Source organism: Petaurus breviceps, unplaced genomic scaffold, assembly GCF_028583685.1.
Source record: "Petaurus breviceps papuanus isolate PSGF00001 unplaced genomic scaffold, PetGlider_PUasm1.0 446, whole genome shotgun sequence".
Lineage (NCBI taxonomy): Eukaryota > Metazoa > Chordata > Mammalia > Diprotodontia > Petauridae > Petaurus > Petaurus breviceps.
The window spans coordinates 1,407,066-1,428,173 of NW_027186338.1; the positions used below are offsets into that span (position 1 = coordinate 1,407,066).

General features: G+C 40.4%; 1 protein-coding gene and 1 pseudogene across 10 annotated transcripts in view; one reads left to right on the forward strand and one right to left on the reverse strand.

The window, feature by feature from the left end:
- Positions 1-4,589: 4,589 nt before the first annotated feature.
- Positions 4,590-7,404, reverse strand: LOC138171521 (ornithine aminotransferase, mitochondrial pseudogene; annotated as a pseudogene).
- A 983-nt stretch (positions 7,405-8,387) lies between these two features.
- LOC138171517 (zinc finger protein 420-like) overlaps positions 8,388-21,108 on the forward strand; it is a 39,350-nt gene continuing 26,629 nt past the window's right edge. The window contains exons 1-3 of one of the 10 annotated variants that reach the window (XM_069101030.1): positions 8,388-9,245; positions 9,518-9,677; positions 10,494-10,639. In XM_069101030.1, the coding sequence (XP_068957131.1) occupies positions 10,619-10,639 (21 nt within the window). In that variant the 5' untranslated portion in view covers positions 8,388-9,245; positions 9,518-9,677; positions 10,494-10,618. Of the gene's footprint in view, positions 9,246-9,298; positions 9,678-10,484; positions 10,640-21,108 lie in introns of those variants that run through there. The other 9 variants (XM_069101032.1, XM_069101027.1, XM_069101033.1 and 6 more) reach the window with 9 other exon arrangements.

The window sequence follows — 21,108 nt, forward strand, 5'->3', positions numbered from 1 at the left end:
ATACAGGCACTGGGGCATAGAGATCCACTGGAAAAGTCGAAAGGGGTATGGGACAAAATATGGGAGAGAGCAGATTGGAGGAGGAGATATCCTGTGGGACTGCTCTTTGGGGGTGATGGGTAAGGGAAAAACGGGGAGAAAATTTGTAACTCAAAATCTGGCAGAAATGAATGATGTAAGTCAGAAGTTAATAAAGCATTTGGGGAAAAAAGGAAGTCTTTTCTTCAGTTATGTTTTTATACCTCGTTTTCCATTTTGCCAATTCTAATTTTAAGGAGTTGTTTTCTTCAGTGGATTTTTGTTCTATTTGACCAATTCTATTTCTTAAGGAGTTGTTTTCTTCAGTCAGTTTCTTTGCTTACTTTCCAAGTTGTTAACTCCTTTAAAAAAAATTCTCCTGCATAACTTTCATTTCTTTTCCCAGTTCTCCTTCTAGCTCTCTGTTTTAAAAATTTTTTTTATTATTTTGCTTTTTGGAGGGGGGAAGGTAGGGTAATTGGGATTAAGTGACTTGCCCAAGGTTACAGGTCTAGTTTTTGTGTTAAATGTTTGAGGCTGAATTTGAACTCAGGTCCTAACTCCAGGGACAGTGTTATAGTCACTGCACTTCCTAGATTCCCCCCCCCCCCCGTCTCTCTTAATTGGTTTTTAAGATCCTTTTTGGGATCTTCCAAGGGGATTTTTTGGATTTGAGACAAATTAATATTCTTCTATGAGACTTTACATGTGGGCATTTTGATGTCCTCTTCTGAGTGTGTTTTGATCTTTCCTGTCACCATAGTAGCTTTCTCTGGCCAGGACTCTTATATTTCTTACTCATTTTTTGCCTGTTTCATGACTTTTAAAGTTGAGCTTTGCTTCTGGGGCACAGGGGGCACTAACCCAAGCTTCTTATGCTGGGGTCAGGGCCCTGATCACTGGCTTTCCATGTTAGGGCCTCAGGTGCTTGTGCTTGTGGCTTGCCCACTGCACTAGGGATGGCCCAGCCTAGTAGTGACTGTTGTGCTGGGGTTCCAGGGATCACAATTTGCCTTCTGTGCTGGGCCTTCTTCTGCTGGCCTATGGAGGTAGGACTGAGGGGCTTCAGTTGCTGATCTGTACGACAGCTAAGAATCTCCTACTGGCTTGCACATCTGTGCTGGGCTGTGCTCTCCTTTTACACAAATGAGAGACCTTTCCTGAAGTTCTTCTAAGTTATCTTAACCTGGAAAATTATTTCACTCTATCTTTTTGTGGGTTCTCTTGCTCCAGAATCCATTTAGATATTTGATTTAATATTGTTTCCAAGGGAAATTGGGGAGAGCTCAGGTAACTTTCAGGCTTCTTTCTGCCATCATGGCTCTGCCCCCTCGAGTCTGGGGGGGGGGGGGGGAGCAAGTCTTGATGGCAATATAATCCAACTCTCATATTAAATGAATCCTCCCTGTCAGTTCTCCAAAAAAAAAAAATGACCAAAGAGCCCATAGAGGTTGTAGCAAAAAGCTTTACACCACCTATCAACTCAGAAATATAAAAGAAAATGAAATACCAAAGAACTCACAAAGGTTATAGAGACCTTTATTTCATTGTAGGAGGGAAATTAGACATGTACACCAGCATCTGCTCTAGGACCAAGAAGACACAAAGCAGAGAGGCTAAGCCTTGATGTGTATATTTAGACAAAAAAAATCAAGCAGTGTGGTGGAATAGCTGCAGGGGGGTAGGATTCATAGCAAGGCTTTGTGTCTGGGACATGGTTCCTGCTGGTGCTTGCTCAGTTCTGTGATTTATCTGTAGCAGAGTTCATCTAAAGGGTGAGCACAAGGGACTGTTGTTATGCAAGCTCAGAGCACAGCTTTCTTGCTGGGCATTAGCTGGTAAAATAAAGTGTCTTCTAATAATAAAAAGGGAGGAGCGTTCCTGGCCTAGGGATCCTGATAAGTGGTAGTTCAGCCTCTGCTTGAAGACCTCAGCCTCTCAATGCAACTTATCTTTTTGTTGTTCTTGTCAAGTCATTTCAGTTGTGTCTGCTTCTTTGTGACCCTTCATTTGGGATTTTTTTGGGGTAAAGATACTGGCATGATTTGCCATTTCCTTCTCCAACTCTTTTTTACAGATAAAGACACTGAAGCAAACAGGATGAAGTGACTTGCCTGGGTTTAAGTAAGTGTCTGAGGCCATATTTGAACTTGTCTTCCTGACTCCTAGTCCTAAGCCACCTAGCTCCCCTCATGTAACTTTTAGAAAAATTTCTTGACTAAATTTCCTACTTTGCATCATTTACCCACTGCTCTTCCTTTTGACATTTGGGGCCAAAGAGGAAATGTCTAATCCCTTCTCTACATGACAGACCTTTATATTCTTGAAGACAGCTATCATATTCCCCTAGTCTTCTCTTTAGACTAACCATCTCACTTCCCTCAATTCATCCTCTTATGTAATACAGTCAATGCCCTCCACCAACCCTGCTGCTTTCCTCTGGAAAGTCTCTAGTTTATCAATATCCTTCTTAGATTATAGCACCCAACACCTGAAAGATGTGCTCTGACTAGGGGAATGGGATTACTTCCCTACTCTGGGAAGTTATGACCCTCTTACTGCAGATCAAAGTTGCATTCACTTTTTTGGCTACTATATCCCATTGCTGACTCCAGCAGCCTAATAAATCCTCTACATCTCTTCCACAGTTATAACTGATCTGTGCTTCTCCCTTCTTATGTGTACAAAGTTGACTGTCTGAGTGCTAGATTCTTTTTCCCTTTTGAATGCCATCTTATTGGATTTAGCTAAGTACTCCAGCTCAACAAAAGTTTGATAGATCCTGACTTTGTCATCCCAAGTTACCCATTCTTAGCCTTGTGTCATCTGCAGAATTGGTGAACATGTTATCTGTATATTTATCTAAGTCATTAACATAATGTGAAATAGCACAGAGTTAAGCACAGGAGGACTTCAGGTACTGCATTGGCAATACTGTTCAACCAGTTCTGAATCCATTTGGTTTTTATTAATTGATCTATATTTTCCTTTTTCTCCACAAGAAGAGTATGGAGATACTTTGTCAAAAACTTTTCTGAAAACATAAACTATACCTTCAGAATTCTTCTTAGGTGTTGGCTTAGCAATCTTGTCACAAAAAAAAGAATGAAATGAAGTTAATCAAGCATGTTCTATTCTTGCTGAAGCCATGTTGACTCTCTGTGTTCATTCCTTCCCTTTCTGCATACCTACCTTGCTACCTACCTATTTAATGATCCACTCTAGAATTTTCCCGGGAATCCAAATGAAGCTGACCGGTAATAATCTGCAGACTGCTCCTACCTTTAGGAAATGTGGGAAAGCATTTGGCTCTCCTCGATATTTTGCTACTTCTCTTATTTTCCACACTTTCAAACATCTCTGCCCGTAATTAGCAACATGTGTAGTTCATCTTGTCCAAACAACTTGAATTAATCAATAGCAGCTACATAATGTACCCCCCCATCCACTCTGAATCATTTCTGTTCTGAAATTTAAAGTACAGCTGTCACTCTTTTCGAGAGAAAACAAAATAAAAACAAAAACTGAGATCTTCACTGTTGTCAGTGATCATTCTTTCTCTTCTTTGATCTTCCTTTTCCTCTCAACTGTCATCTCATCTTCATTACTAGCCTCAGCTTATTCTGAGTTTTAACATTCCTAATAGTTTTTTCCATGACCATAAAATAGTCATGTATTTATTCCTTTTTTTTTTTTTTTGCTAGTATGGGAAGTGAGAAATTTAATTTTAACCTCTTAACTTTTACAGTGTTTTTTCCCCCCTCTGAGCTTAACCTACTATGCTTTGTGTGCTCTGGCATAACAGACATGCTTTGCTTTGCTCTCTGAATGAACCCAAAATGCCCTGTCTTGTGTCAGCAACTACAAGACCAGATGAAACTGATCAGGAGCAGTCTTCTGTTTATGACTATCAAGGACAAGGTGCCTTGAACCAGACACTATCTTGAATGGGATGTTTCTTATCTTGGTATTTTATGGACACATGTTATGCTATATATATCTCTGTGTGTGTGTGTGTGTGTGTATACACATACATATATATGTATATACATATAGTCACATTAATAAAAGAAACACATTCTGAATGTATTGACACTTTATCACTTTCATCTTATTGTATTTGCAATCTGTTCTATTATTTCTTTCTCTTTAAATGCAATGAGTCAGGATTCCTCTAAGTGTATAAAGGGTCTCCTTCAGCTTCTTTACCTCTGAGTTCAAAATTATTTTCTGACTCTATGCATACAGGATTCTCTGGCTTACTGAGAACAAGCATGTTATAGCATATGTACAGCCTGACTCTGCTTGTTTGTTAGTCAATCCTTTAGTAAGGTCAACCCCACTGTGTTCTTGAACAAACTTTCAGTTAAGGGGGACCCCATTCTATTTGTTCTTAGGACAAACCTTCAGTTAAGGGGAAAACTGATCCTGCTTTTTTCTTTGGACCAAACCTTTGGTAAATGGTTGACATTTCTATTGTCTATTGTAGCAGCAAGCACCCCAAGCATCCTCAGGGTTTGCTGCCAACACAGGTTCTTAGATCTGCTTTGTTAAAGGAAAGCAACTCAAAATGGGTTAACAAGCTTACTTTAATCAGTCAACCATATATCATTTACCTCGTTCAGGGGAAAAAGGTCAGCACCCTGAACTTCAAAGTATACAAGCAGAATTATCAAGACAGAAACAGATCAAGTAGACAGCTTTCCAAACTGTCCAACCATTACATCCATACCAAACAACATCTGGTTTTCAAAGCTGGGGGGCTCTGGACAACGGCTAGCCCAGAGTTTCATCAAATCACAGAACACTTCTCAAAGTGAGCCCCAAAACAAAGCTACACATCAGGGTTTATATAGCCTTCTCCTGGCTCAGAGAATGTAACAACCTTATTAACTCACTGGCCAATCAAGAAGTATCTACTGAAAAACAAGCCTCTCACCCCAGGCTCCAGGTGCACTTTAGCCTAGGGGCAGGGAATATCTTCAAATTTATATACCCATTACATCTATACATTTCTTTTTTTCAGTCAAACTTGGCTAGTGAATTTGTCACGGTTACACTTTGGTCTGTCCAGACAAAATAATTTTTCCACTTGATTGCTTTAAAAAAAAAGCTATAGTGTAAGCTCTTTTCTTTTTTTTTTTTTTCAATAAAGGCTTTATTTTAGGATAAACAAAATTTTGAAGCTTCGGAACAGCTTTAGAATGGCAGATTATAGCAGGCCATTGCCAACACTGCTTTAAAGAGTCAAACAAAAATAAAGAGATGGGGACGCTGGGTAGTGATGCAAGGCTCAAGTCCTGTCAGACCCAGGTGTACACACACATCGGCATTCTCCACCCAGTTCCTGTCATCAAGTCCTATTTAGCATCAGACAAACAGGTTTGTGACTAAACACCCCCCCAGGCATGTGCTGCTGGACTTGCCTGATTCATTTGAAAGTCAGCAAATCTTCCACTTAATCCCCCTGGAGTAAAATGTTTCAAATACAGAAGTTTTTTTGTGCCTTTCTAAAAAGGCAAAATTATGAAAACGCACACATACATTCCATTGCAGGCTCAGCGGGCAATACTTCCAGCAATTTAAAAGATGTCAACATGCAAATAGTAGCCAGCCATTTAGCTCAGAAAGAAGACAATACAGTTAATCGGTTACAGTAAACAGCAAACTGCAGGTGACCGAATCTTTGCTCTATTCTAGATGAACATAAAAAGAGAAGTTCTTTAAGACACATGGGAGTGGATCATGCTTGCCCTGAGAGCAGAGGCTTTCAGCATATAAATGCACCACCTGCCTTGAGCCAGCCCCTGGACACAATGGAAGATGAAAAGCCTTCAGAAAGACAAGATGGTCTTGTTGATAATTTCCACCAACTCTCGGATCTCATCTTCCTTGATCACGAGGGGCGGCGCCAGCCTGATGATGTCCCCGTGGGTGGGTTTGGCCAGAAGTCCATTGTCCTGCAGCTGCAGACACACTTTCCAAGCATCACAATCTTTTGTTTCTCTGATAACAATGGCATTTAACAGCCCTTTTCCTCTCACAGCAGTCACAACGTCAGAAGGCAGTTTCATCAGTTCCTTCCTCAAGATGTTGCCCATCACATCTGCATTTTTGGCCAGCTCCTCCTCTTCCAAAACCTCCAGGGATGCCATAGCCACCCGGCAGGCCAGGGGATTGCCTCCATAAGTTGACCCGTGCTCCCCAGGCTTAATGGTCAGCATGATTTCATCATCACATAATACAGCCGATACAGGGTATAAGCCTCCAGAAAGGTCCTTTCCAAGGAGGATGATGTCAGGCCTGACATTTTCATGATCCACAGCCAGCCACCTCCCAGTCTTGGCTAATCTCGTCTGTATTTCATCAGCAATGAAGAGAACCTGGAACTTGGTGCAGAGCTCTCTCACTCCGGAGCGATAGCCCGGATCAGGGACAACGACACCAGCTTCCCCCTGAATGGGTTCCACCATGAAAGCGGCCACATTGGGATCCTGGAGGGCACGCTCAAGGGCAGGTAGGTCGTTGTACGGGATAATCTCAAAGCCAGGCATAAATTGCCCAAAGCCTTCATAACTGGAGGGGTCGTTGAACTAGAGACAGCAGATAATGTTCGGCGCCAGAAGTTTCCAGCTGCAAAAATAATCTTTGCCTTGTACTTCTGAATGCCTTTCACATTGTACGCCCATTTCCGAGCTAATTTGCAGGCAGTTTCTCCAGCTTCCACTCCTGTATTCATTGGCAGAACTTTGTTGTAGTTGAACAACTTCGTGACATACTCCTCATATTCACCAAGCACATTGTTATAGAAAGCTCTAGAAGTTAAGGCTAACTTATCAGCTTGACTTTTAAGGGCATCCACAATCTTGGGGTGGCAATGGCCTTGGTTCACAGCACTATAGACACTCAGGAAGTCAAAATATTTTCTGCCTTCCACATCCCACACATAAATGCCTTTTCCTCTTTCCAGGGCTACAGGTAAAGGATGGTAGTTGTGGGCACCATACTTAGCTTCTCGTTCATAGATCTGCTCCGAGGATAGAGGGCCCTGGATGGTTCTTTTGGTTGCGACTGATGCAGCAGAAGTCACCGAAGAGTGAACACCCCGACGGAACAGAGCCAGGGTTTGCAAGTTTGCGAGTTTGGAAAACATTTTCTATTTCGGGAGAATCAGAGCTTCCTGACAGCGGCTTGCGTGGGCGGAGGGGGAGGCAGAGGCGACACGCCGCACTGGGGGCGACGACGACAGAGCCAAGCTCTTTTCTTTTATAGTATTTAAAATCACTTTAAGGTCTGTGTGCAGTCTTATACTTTTTTTTTAAAGCAATCGGGGTTAAGTAACTTGCTCAAGGTCACACACCAGTTATTTTGTGTGGGTGTTAAGTATCTGAGGCCCCAACTGGGCCAGCACTTACTCACTCCACCACCTGGCCACCCCAGCAGTTTTATACTCTTTTTTTTTTTTTTTAAAGCAATCGGGGTTAAGTAACTTGCTCAAGATTACACGGCCAGTTATTTCTGGGTGTGGTGCTGAGTATCTGAGCCCGGATTTGATCCAGGTCATCCTGACACTGGAGCCGGTGCTCTTACTCGCTGAGCCACCTGGCCGCCCCTGGTTTTATACTCTTACAAAAAAAATTGAAATATATTTTTTTGCACCCAAATGAAACATCACACTACCTATGTTGTTACAACAATGAAATTTTCTCCAGCAATCAAACATACCTTAATTTCATTAGGAAAATTTTATAGGGGAAAACCACATAAATTGTTGAAGACAACTGAAGGGAAGAGGAGGAGGTTACTTTATTTTTTGTCTTTTTGGAGAGGTGAAGACAGGCCAGTTGGGGTTAAGTGACTTGCCCAAGGCCACACAGCTAGTTAAGTGTCTGAGCCTAGATTTGAACTCAGTTCCTCTGGACTGTGCCACCTAGCTGTCCCTTTATTATGGCTAATTTATTCCTAAGAATCACTTAACACAGCAAAGTAATTGTAAGTTTTTGCTTGTTTCTTTTAATAAATCTAACATATTAAAAAATACCTCACAATTTTTAGAAAAACACTTTCATTAACCTAGGGAAATAATTTTCCAGACCTTTCTGGAAGCTTATGTCTCTGAATGGCACTAGGTTTTCCCTTACACATACAGCCTCTTTCAGATATTAGTATCAGTGGGTCATGTATATTGAGTAAGCAAGCAGGGTACTGCCACTGTCCACCATGCATGCCTTCTCTCCATTCCTTCCTGCAAAGGCAGAATAATTTTCCTATTATGCAACCAAAAGATAAATGGAATGTTGCTAAGAGGGATTAAGGCACTGCTTCACCTACCACTTAGATCAGAAGTTGGCTGGCCTCCTTTGTTTTCACAGAAGAATCAGTGTGGGAGTGGAAGACCCGAAGTTTCTCTATGCAGTGGATAGAGTTCTGGGTATGGAGTCAAAGACCTGAGTTCAAATCCAATTTCAAGCACTTTCTGTATGACCCTGACAAGTCACTTCACCCTAGCTTCCACAGCTATAAAATGGGGACTATAACAGCACCAGCTTCCCAGGGTCTGTTCCAGGACCAGATGAGATAGTGCAAAGTGCTTAACAGGACCCGGAACACGGGAAGCTGCAGGTAAATTCTCCAAGCGCGGCTTAAACGCCCTCACTCTCTCCTGCCTTCCCTTGGGTCCTTCTTCTGGACTGAGGAAACAGACACAAAGCAGGCACGTCCTGGGCCCCGCCTCTTCCCCTCAGCCGTGATCCTCATCCCACGGAGCCCACACGGGGCTCGACCCTTCTCGGATCCCCGGTTTTCCCCCAAAATCGCTTCCCAAACACACAAGACCTAGGCCACAGCAAAGCCTTCCGTCTTCCCGATGTCCCCGCTGGTGGCCGGCGCCCTCTCGACCTCTCCTATTGCCCCGGGTTCCGTCGTGTCCGTCTCCTCCCGCCTGGAAGCTCCGAGGCTGAGCAAGCGCTCCGGGCCTCTAGCCCCAGCTCGAGGTTTCCTTCCTCCGAGCCTCCACTTCCCTGCGTGGTCACGTCACTTCCGCCAAGAAGATGGCAGTTCACAAGCAGCATTTACTTGAGAGTGGCGGCCTGTTGGGACTGGTTGTCGGAATGAGAGACTGTGGGGTGGATTTGACTGAGAGGACCTCCAGGGCCCCTCCAGGTCTGGAATCCCACGGCTGGTGACTCCCCGTGCGTTCTGGGGCTGCGAGGACAACGCACAACGAGGTAAGGAAATGAGACGAGGGACCGGGGCTCCCAGGCAGAAAGGGCCAGGAGGGGCGGGGCAGGCAAGGAGGCAAGACCGTATTCCATGCCGAGGGAGGGGCCGAGCTCCAGGCATGCGCAAAAGGCGTCTCAGCTTTTAGACTACGATTCCCAGAAATCTGTGCCCGCCGTGGGGGACATTTTCCAAGTCCAGGGGTGGGAGGACTAGACATCCATCTTTATGTCACTTCCACCTTGTTTCCTCCCGGCCTTTACTTGTTTGCTGGTGCCAGCTTCCCTTCCTTGGTACTGAGTTCAAGTGTGACCGGGTGAGGGGCAGCCGAGAGCCGGACCAGGCCCAAGCAGAGGTCGGCAGCAGGGGTGTGGCGCGGTCGGGGCTCCGGGGACTGCTTGAGTCACCGAGAAGGGGAGGGGCATCCGCCAGAGTCGGAAGTAAGCCCTGGAGAACTTCCAGGGGTAGCTAGGGGGGAGGGCATGGAGGAGGAGCAAGCGGAATCGGGGGGACCTGGGGGCGGGTTCTAATCCGCCTATCACAGCCGTTTCCCTTGACCTCGTCTGGTCCTGCCATCCAGGCCTCAGCCCTTCCTCTGCGTCCAGGGTCTGAGGGCAGATGCTCCCGGTGTGGTCGTTTTGTCCTTGGTCCCCATAGCCTCATGACCTCTCGGAAGCCTTCCCTGGTTCTGCTGGGGCTCCCTGCTCCACCGCCCCCCCTGCCCTCCATCCTTCTGTCTGCCCAGACTTCCTTGGGCCTCATCTCCTTCTCTTCCCCCTGGCTGCCCCCTCCTCCTCTGGGAAGCCTTCCCTGATGCTGCTGGGGGTCGATCAGAGCTCCCTGTCTGTAAAGAGATGGTCTCCAGAGCCCCCCCTCCCCGGTCCCTCCTCGACAGGGAGGTGGGGATTTCCAGCCTCGGGCGGGGGCCCCATAGAGCCTGCCCTGAGTGTCTCCTCCCCAGGGCCTTTGCCTGGGGGGGGGGGGCGCTGCTCTCCCCCATAAGGTGGTTTCATGGTGCCCAAGGGGAGGGTCCCCGTGCCCCTGACAGCCAGGACCCGAAGGGCGAGCGCCAGCTACTGCTTCCCTGAAATTCCGTGTCCCTTTGGAGACCATGGCATGTGTTTCTCTCTCCTGTAGCCCTAGAAATTGTGGGGATCAGAGCATCCCGCATGTAGAGCCAAAGGAGCACAGAGAAGCCAGCTCTTTGTCCTCCCCTTACAGAGAGATTGTCTGACCTTTACTTTGAGTTCTTTCAGACGTTTTAAAGCTTTGAGTCCAGAATTCTTCCCCTCCATCCAGCTCTTCTACTGCTTATTGAGAATGCAAGCAAGAGGATGCACATTATGCATGTGAAGTCAGGCAAAACATTTCCATATTAGTCATGCTGCAGAGAAAAAAGAAGGTAAGAGCAATAAAAGGAAAGAAAACCCAAATAACTGGGATTTTTTTCTTGGGGAGTTTATTTATGACGTGTTTAATTTCCTTTCCTAAGATAGTATTCTTGAAGTATTCTGTTACCTCTTCTGTTCATCTGTGCAATTTGCATTTTTGTAAAAATGCATCCATTTCACTTAGATTGTCAGTTTTATTGACATATATTTGGGCAAAATAACTCTTAATAATGACTTTTATTTCATCATCATTTTTTATGGATCTGCCCTTTTCATTTTTGATTCTGGTTAATTTTTTTTTTAAATCAAATCAACCACTGGATTATTTATTTTATTGTTTTTTTCTTTAAACCATCTTTTAATTTTATTAGTCGAGTGACTTTTTTACTTACAATTTTATTAATTTCTCCTTTGATTTTCAGGTTTCTGTTTGATATTTATTGGAAATTTTAAATTTGTTATTCTTTTAGTTTTTATTACATTCCCAATTCATTGATTTGCTCTATCTCTGTTTTTTTCATGTAAGTATTTAGAGATAGAAATTTTTTTGTAAATACTACTTTGCCTGCATCCCATAAATTTCGTTATGTTGTCTCATTGTTGTCATTCTTTTTATTGAAATTATTGATTGTTGTTATCATTTGTTCTTTGATTTCCCCCCCCATCCTTTAGGATTAAGTTATTTAGTTTTCAATTAATTTATAACCTGTGCTTTAAAGGCCTTTTATTGAATGTGATATTCATTACATTAAGGTCTGAAAAGAATGAGCTTAATCTTTCTGCTTTTCTGTATTTGTCTATGAGATTTTTATGCCCAGTACATTTAGAATTTTTGTGAAGGTGCCATGCATAACTGAGATAAAAGTATACTCTCTGTTCCCAGTCAGTTTTCTCCAGAAGTCTATCATTGCTCACTTTTCTGGAATTCTATTTAGGTCCTTAACTTCTTTCTTATTTATTTTATGGTTAGATTTGTCTAGTTCTGAAAGGTAAAAGTTGGAAGTACCCCACTAGTACAGTCTTACTATTTCCTCCTGTAACTCATTTAGTTTTCCTTTCATTATTTGAATGCTATGCCTTTTGGTAAATATGCAAATGTAATATTAATAGTACTTCATAGTGTATAGTCTCTTGTAGCAGTTCATAGTTTACCTGATTAACTCTTTTAATTAGGTTTATTTTTACTTTTTTTTTTGTCTGAGGTCATGATTGCCATCTTTTCCTCTTTTACTTCAGCTGAAGCATAATAGATTCTGCTCCAGACCCTAATAACTCCTTATCTTTTTTTCCAGATGTTTTTCTAGCAAGCAATATATTGTTAGATTCTAGTTTCTAATCCGTTATACATTCACCTTCTGTTTTATAAGTGAATTGATTCCATTCACATTTACAGTTGTGATTACTAATTGTATACTTTCCTCTATATTATTTTCTTTTGTTTATCCTTCTCTTTTTTTCTTTTCTTTATTTTTAAATTTAATCTCTCTTTTCTTATGCTGTCACTGTTTAAAAGTTAGTTTATTTTTTTGCTTTTGACTACTACCGTCCTTAATCTGCTGTACCTCTTATCACCTGTCGCTTTTCAGAGGTCTTTTTTGCTTCCGATTACCTCCTCTCTTAATCAGCCCTACCTCTTATAACCTACCACTGTTTTTATTAATCCCTTCCCATTCTTCTTTCACATTGAATAAGATAGGTGTGTGTACCCTGAGTTTGGATACATTCTTTTTTTTCTTCATTTCCTAGTCATTTTAAACTTAAATACAAAATGAGAAAAGGGAATAAAAAAGAACTTTGCCATGTACACAGCAGAACATATGAGAAGATTCAAAAGATAAAATAATAAATTTCCATTTCAAGAAGACGTAAATAATATATACTGCACATTGTTTTTCAAGCTACCTGCTTTTCTTTGCTTCCTAGTAGGTTTTCTTTATATACACTCGTTCATATATATGTGAGACTGTACTGTATACATATTTCTTCTTGTGATCTCTTTCACTGAAGGTGGACAACATCTTTCTTCATAGGTCCAAGTCTTTCCATTTTTTTCAGAATCAAGCAGCTCATTATTTCCTACACCACAGCAATATTCCAACAAAATCATCTGCTATCTGAGAGATTGTAAAAATTTTTTCCCAGTTTTCTGAATTCTTTCTATTCTTGGCTATGTTGGTTTTATTCATACAAGAAAATTTTAATTTGAAGTAATTGAAATTTTCCCTTTTACATTTCAACAATGTTTTTACCTTATAATATAGTTATGCTTTCCTCCTAATCTCAGTTACATTGGCTTTGTTTGTACAAAAACTTTTGAACTTAATGTGATCAAAATTATCCATTTTGCATTTTGTAATGCTCTCTATTATTTAGTCATAAATTCTTCCCTTCTCCATAAATCTGACAGGTAAATTACGCCTTACTGTCACAGATTGCTTATAGTGTCAGCCTTTATATCTAAATTGTGAACCCATTTTGACTTTATTTTGGTATACAGTGTAAGATAATGGTCTCTGCCCAGTTTCTGCCATACTGCTTTCTAGATTTCCCAGCAGTTTTTGTCAAATAGTGAGTTCTTATCCCAGAAGCTAGAGTCTTTGGGTGTATAAAATAGTAGGTTACTATAGTCATTGACTACTGTGTCTTGTTCTGTTCTACTGATATACCCCTCTATTTCTTAACCAGTACCAAGTAGTTTTGATGATTGCTGCTTTATAATACAATTTAAGATCTGGTATGGCTAGGCTACCTTTCTTTCCATTTCTTTTCATTAATTCCTTTGATATTCTGCACCTTTTGTTCTTCCAGATGAATTTTGTTATTATTTTTTCTAGCTCTAAAAAATAATTTTTTGGTAGTTTGATTGGTATGGCACTAAATAAGTAAATTAATTTAGGTAAAATTGTCATTTTTATTATATTAGCTCAGCCTAACCACGAGTAACTGATGTTTTTCTAGTTATTTAGATCTGACTTTATTTGTGTGAAAAGTGTTTTCTAATTGTGTTCATATAGTTCCTGGGTTTGTTTCGGCAGGTAGAGTCCCAAATATTTTTTAATGTCATAGTAATTTTAAATGGAATTTTTCTTTCTATTTCTTGTTGTTGGGCCTTGTTAGAACTATATAGAAATGAAGAGGATTCATGTGAGTTTATTTTGTATTCTGCAACTTTGCTAAAGTTATTTATTATTTCAAGTAGTTTTTTACTTGATTTTCTAGTATTCTCTCAGTATGTCATCATATCATCTTTGCCTCTTCTGATTTCTTCAATTTCTTTTTCTTATTACTACAGCTAACATTTCTAGTACCAAATTGAATAACAGGGGTGATAGTGGACATACTTGTTTCACCCCCAATCTTTTTGGAAATGCTTCTAGCTTGTCCCCATTACACATAATACTTGCTGATGGATTTATGTAGATGCTACTTATCATTTTAAGGAAGACTCCATTTATTTCTATGCTTTCTAGTGTTTTTAAGAGTAATGTATGTTATATTTTGTCAAAAGTTTTTCTGTAACTATCAAGATAATCATATTGTTTCTACTAGTTTTGTTTTTGATATGATCAGTTGTACTGATAAGTTTTTCTAATATTGAATCAGCCTTTGCATTCTTGGAATAAATCCTACCTGATCAAAGTGTATTATTCTCATGATAAGTTGCTATAATCTTTTTGCTAATATTTTATTTAAAATTTTTGCATCTATATTCATGAGGGAAATTGGTCCATAATTTTCTTTCTCTATTTTGTCTCTTTGGGATTTAGGTATCAGTTCCATATTTGTATCATAAAAAGAATTTGGTAGGACTTCATCAGTTTTCCTAAATATTTTATAAAGTATTGGAATTAATTGTTCTTTAAATGTTTGGTAGAATTCACTTGTAAATTCATCTGACCCTGGAGATTCATTGATGTTTTGTTCAGTTTCTTTTTCTGAGATGGGGATATTTAAGTATTTTGCTTCTTCTGTTAATCTGGGCAATTTATATTTTTGTTATTATTCATCCATTTCACTAAGATTGTCAAATTTATGGGCGTATAATTGGGCAAAAGAATTCCTAATTATTGTTTTAATTTCCTCTTCACTGGAGGTAAATTCACCCTTTTAAATTTTTTTTTTTTTAAGCATTCGGGGTTAAGTAACTTGCTCAAGGTTACACGGCCAGTTATTTCTGGGTGTGGTGCTGAGTATCTGAGCCCAGATTTGATCCAGGTCATCCCGACACTGGAGCCGGTGCTCTTACTCGCTAAGCCACCTGGCCACCCATAAGCAATTGGGGTTAAGTAACTTGCTCAAGGTTACACGGCCAGGTGTTTCTGGGTGGGTGCTAAGTGCCTGAGCCCAGGATTCGATCTCCAGGTCTTCTCGACACTGGAGCCGGTGCTCTTCCTCGATGTGCTACCTGGCCGACCCCTTTTAATTTTTGTTACTAGTTTTCTTAATTTCAATTTTATTAATCTCTCATTTTCTTTTCAGTATTTCTAATTCTGGTATTTAATTGGGGATTTTCAATTTGTTCTTTTTATAGTTTTTCAGTTGCACGCCCAATTAATTTATCTCCTTTTTCTCTATTTTATTTATGTCAGCATTCAGAGATATAAAACTTTCCCTAAGCACTGCTTTTGCTGCATCCATAAGTTTTGGTATGTTGTTTCATTATTGTCATTCACTTAAATGAAGTTATTGTTTGTTTCTATGATTTGTTGTTTGACCCACTCTTTAGGATTAGATTGTTTAATTCCCAGTTAGTTTTTAGTCTGTCTTTCCATGGCCCTTTGTTATAAATAATTTTTATTGCATCCTGATCTGAAAAATATGCATTTAATATTTCTGGGATTATGAAGTTTTTATGCCCTAGTACATGGTCAGTTTTTTTTTTTTTGTATGTGCCATAAGAAGAAGGCATATTCCCTTTTATCCCCATTCAATTTTCTCCAGTGGTCTATCCTATCTACCTTCTCTAAAATTCTATTAATCTTCTTACCTTCTTTCTTGTTTATTTTGAGGTTAGATTTATCAAGTTCAGAGAGGGAAAGGTTGAGGTTCCCCACTAGTATAGTTTTGCTATCTATTTCTTCCTATAACTCTCTTAACTTCTGCTCTTAAGAATTTGGATACTATACCACTTGGTGTATGTTTGTTTAGTAATGATATTACTTCATTGTCAATAGTGCCTTTTAGAAGGATATAGTTTCCTTCCTTATTTCTTTTAATTAGATTTATCTTTGCTTTTGCTTTATCTTAGGCTAGGATTGCTACCCTTGCTGTTTTTTGCTTCAGCTGAAGCATAATATATTCTGCCCAAGCCTTTTACCTTTGCCCTGTGTGTATCCCCATTTTATATGTGTTTCTTGTATACAACGTATTACATGATTCTAGTTTTTAACATTCTGCTGTCTGCCTCCATTTTGTGGGAGAGTTCATCCCATTCACATCTGCAGTTACAATTACTGTCTTTCTCTCCATCCTATTCCCTCCCTATTTATGCTTGTTTTTCCCCTCCCCTCCTCAAGAGTTTTTTGATCACTGTTATGGGAATCTGAAGATCTTCCCTGCTCCTAGGCCCTTTGATAGGCTTAAGTGACTCTGAGAACCTTCCTTGATTTGAAAATATACTCTTCCCCCTACTAGGCTGAATGTAGCCTGTGGCGGGAGGCTTGATTTTCATGAATGCCAGCACCTTGTTGCTTTGTGATTGGGCAGTGGGTCAAGAGGGTTGTGGCATTCTCTGAGCCAGGAGAAGGCTATATATACCTGATGTGAGATTTTGCTTTGGGGCTCATTTTGAGAAGAGTTGTGTGATTTGACCAGATGAGACTCTGGGCAGCTGTTGAGCCCCCTGGCTTTGAAAACCCAGATGTTGATCCTTCCCTCTCTGGTAACTGAGTAATTATGGATGTAATGGTCAGACAGCTGGGAGCCTATCTGCTGATGTTTCTCTTTCTGTATTTGTTGTCTGCTTGTAACCTCTGTTTGCATTCTCTGAAGTTTGGGGTGCTGACCTTTTTCCCCTGAATTAGGTAAATGACACATGTTTGATTAAGTAAGATTGTTAACCCATTTTGAGTTGCTTTCCTTTAGAAAAACAGATCTAAGAGCCTATGTTGGCAGCCAAACTGGGTATGCTAGGGTGCTTGCTGCTACAATCACTGCCTCCCTCAATATTCCCTCCCTATTAGCCCCTTTTCCTACATTTTTCCCTTACTACTTTTTCCCTCCCTTCTATCCCCCCCCCCTCTTTCTCTTTTCCCCTCCTACTGCCTATAGGCACATTGGATTTTTTATACTTAACAAAGTATGTTATTCCCTCCTTGAACAAAATCCGATGAGAATAAATCTCAAACAGTGCTCATCTCCCTCTCTTCTTTACCTCCGCCATGATATGTTTTTGTGCTTCTTCATATGTTGTAAGTTACCCTTTTCTGCCTCCTTCTTACCTCTTCTCTCATTACAGTCCCTTTGCACCCTTTAATTAGGTTTTTATTATGATCACATCAGTTAATTTATACTCACATCCTTGATCCATATATATTCCTTTTAAATGTCATAATAATTATACAGTTCTCAAGGTTAACAGGTTATCATCCTCCCATGTAGAGATGTAAACAGTTTATTTTTATTGAATAACAAGTTGTGCACACGTGTGTGTGTGTGTGTGTGTGTGTTTTCCCTGTTTACCTTTCTATGTTTCTCTTGAGTCTTGTATTTGAAGATATAAATTTCCACTGAGCTCTGGCCTTTACATCAGGAAGATCTGGAAGTCCCTTATATCACTGAATGATCATCTCCTAGCCTGAAAGATTATGCTAAATTTAGCTGGGTAGTTGATCTTTGGTTGTAGTACAAGCTCCTTTGCTTTATGATATATGCTATTCTAGTCCCTCTTATCTTTTAATGTAGAAGCTGCAAGGTCCTGTGTGATCCTGACTGTAGTTCCATGATATTTGAATTGTTTCTTTGTGGTTGCTTGCTGTATTTTCTCCTTGACCTGATAATTCTGGAATTTGGCTACAATATTCCTTGGATTTGGGATCTCTTTCAGGAGGTGTTTGGTGGATTCTTTTGATGACTATTTTACCCTCTGATTCTGGGCCCTCAGGGCAGTTTTCCTTAATAATTTCTTGGAAAATACTCTCCAGGCCATTTTTTTTTCCATTATGGCTTTTCAGTAGACTAATAATTCTTACATTATATCTCCTGGATCTATTTTTTCAGGTCGTTTGTTTTTCCAGTGAGATATTTTACATTTTTTTTTCTGATTTTTCATTCTTTATATTTTATTTGACTGATTCTTGATGCCTCATAGAGTCATTAGCTTCAGCTTGTCTAATTCTGATATTTAGCAAATTGTTTTCCGCAGGTAGTTTTTGAACCTCTTTTCCATTTGACTAACTTTTCACTTTTAAGGAATTATTTTCTCCATTTAGATTTTGTACCTCATTTTCCATATGGCCAATTGTTCTTTTAAAAAGTTGTTTTCTTAAAAGGAGTTGTTTTCTTCAGTGAAATTTTTTTTCCCATTTTGTCAATTATATATTTAAAATAGTTGGCCAACTTAACTTCTCCTTCTCTAATTTGGCTTTTAAAATCCTTCTTGAGCTCTTCCAAGAATGCTTTTTAAACATGAGACCAGTTCATATTCGCTTTGGAGGTTTCAAATGTGGATATAGGGTCAATGCTGACCTCTTCTGAATTTGGTTCTTCCCACTCACCATAACAGGATTCTATGGCCTTTGTTTTTCCAATTTGTTTTTGTCTATTATGATCGCCTGTTTGTTGGCTTTTAAAGTGGATCTTTACTTCTGGGACACTGAGGGCACTCTGGGATACTGAGGGCACTGACCGACACTTCTTGTGCTAGGAACTAGGGACCTGGCTACTGACTTTGTTTGCTGAGGCCTCCAGTTCTGTCAGTTAGAGGCTATACAATGCTACAGCTTACCTGGTGCTGAACTGGAGCTGGCTGGTGAGTGCCGTGGCTGAGGCTGAGGCCAGGACTTTCTGCATTTTCCTGGGGTTATACTGAAGCTCACATTGTGAGGTGTGGAGAAGGGGTGGTCTGGCTGCTTCAGGTTTTCACCTCCCTGCCTCTGGGCTAGATCTCAGGCTAGATCTTAGCTGCCAGCTCTGTGCTGATGTCTATTGATTCCCTTGGTTGTGCAAAGGCACACCTGAGGTTCTGGTGTTGGTGCTTGCTGGTTGCAGCCCCCTGGGGTTCAGGATCTCTGACTGGGATGCCTCCCGCCCTGCACTGGCCCCCTACAGCCACAGCACAGCCATAGCCATACCCTTCCTGTAGATCTCCCAAGCCTCCTGCTGGTTCCACTACTTTAGAATTTTACTCTGGGGCAATATTCTCTGAGTTTTCAAGGTCGGGGGGCAGGGGGAGGGGTGGGGGAAGGGTGGAATGAGAACACCTAAGGTTTACTCCACCATCTTGGCTCCCAGAAATTCAGGTAGGTGATTTTTAAACATCTAGAGCCTGGGCTGATAGCCCTAGGAGTAGTTGCTGCTGCTGTTCTTGTCTCTTACCCAGCTCTGACAGACTCCTGTCCTGCAGTGAGAGGTTTCAGAATTGATCCTGTGGTGGGTGAATCAATTTGCCCCGGCTCCCCCCAGCTGTGTTGTGGTTGGGTCTATGCTGGTATAGCCTGCGTGCTCCCGAACTGCCCTCTGTGTTTCCCCTACCTGGTGCAACAAATCCTACCTGTAGATTTTTCTGCGTTTTCCTGGGCTGGAAATCTTCTATAACCTGTCTCCTAATGGATTCTGCCACTCTAAAATTTGTTCAGATTCAGTGAAAGAATTTATGTACGAGCTCAGATGAGTTTCTGGTTTCACCCTGCCATCTTGGCTGACTCCACTCCTGTATTTTCTTCTTTCCAATTTTTCCTCACTATCCTTCGAACTATTTAACCTGTCCTCCACTCCTCTACTTCACAACTACCTGCTACTTGGTCCTCCTGTTCCTGAAAGTACCTACCCATCCAAGAATGATTCTTTTATCCTTTCCCTGCATTATCTTCTTGCCCTCTTATTTCTTTCTGAATTTAGAAGACTTTTATACCCTTCTAGATATATGTATGTTGTTCCCTTTTTAACCCATTCCCCAAAAAGTAAGATTCAAGCACTTATCTACTCTCTCCCCTACTTCCTCTATATCAGTTCTTCCTTTTGTGTCTCATTTATGAGAAAAGTACTCCTTTTTATCTCTCCCTACAGTTGTTTTTAGAATCATCCCAAGTCAGCTCAGCCCAGGTCTTTCCTTCAGACTATCCATATAAATCATAAAAGTATAGATAATATTTTCACATATAAGAAGTCAACAATTTGTCCTTCATTCTTTACCTTTTATTTCGCCTGAATCTTCTGTGTCGAATTTTCCACTAAGTTCTTCTGTTTTTGCCACAAAATGCCTGAAAGTCGTTCAGTTCATTAAATGTCTGGATTTTTTCTTTCAGGATCATACTAGCTTTGCTTGGTGAGTTACCCTTCGTTGTAACCCCAGCTCTTTTGCTGTGTAAAATATAGTATTTTAAGGACTATGGTCCTTCAGTGTAATAGCTGCTAGGTCTTGTGCAATCCTTATTGTAGCTCCATGATATTTAAATTTTTATTGTTGCTGCTTGCCATATTTTGTCCTTAACCCAGGAGCTTTGAAACTTGGCTATGATATTCCTGTAAGTATTCATTCTGAGATCTCTTTGAGGTAGTGTCTGGTGGATTTTTTCCTATTTCTGCTTTGCCTTCTTGTTCTGGAAATTCAGGACAATTTTCCTTGATAATTTCTTGTAATGTTGTACCAAAATTTTTTTTATTTTATCTTCCAAGTAGCCCAAATATTCTTATATTATTTTTCCTTGATCTGTGCTCTTGATCATTTTTTTCCATTGAGATATTTCACAATTTTTTTTTTTTACTATTTCTTGGAGTTTTTATTTTTGAATTTTTTTGTAGTTTATTTATTTTTTATTTTTTCAGTTTCATTTTTTCATTATTTCATTATTTATTTTTTCAGTTTCAGTTTCAGTTCATTTGTTTCCATGAGATTTTGAGTTACAAATTTTTTTCCCCATTTTTCCCCTACCCACCACCCCAAAACAGCAATCCCACTGAATATCCCCTGCTCCAATCTGCTCTCTCTTATATCTACCCCCATACCCCCTCTGAATTTCTATTAGGGCATGGTGGATCTCTGTGCCCCAGTGCCGGTATATCTTATTTCTCAGTTACATATAAAATAATAATGATAATAATAATAATATATAATTTTTTAAACATTTGAATTCCAGGTTCTTTCGCTACCTCCCTCATCACCCACCCTTACTGGGAAGATAAGCAATTCAATATAGGTTGTACACATGTAGCTATGCAAGACATTTCCATAGTGGGTATATTGTGAAAGACTGACTATATTTCCCTCCATCCCACCCACCCCCCACTTGTTCTATTCTCTGCTTTGATCCTGTCCCTTTTC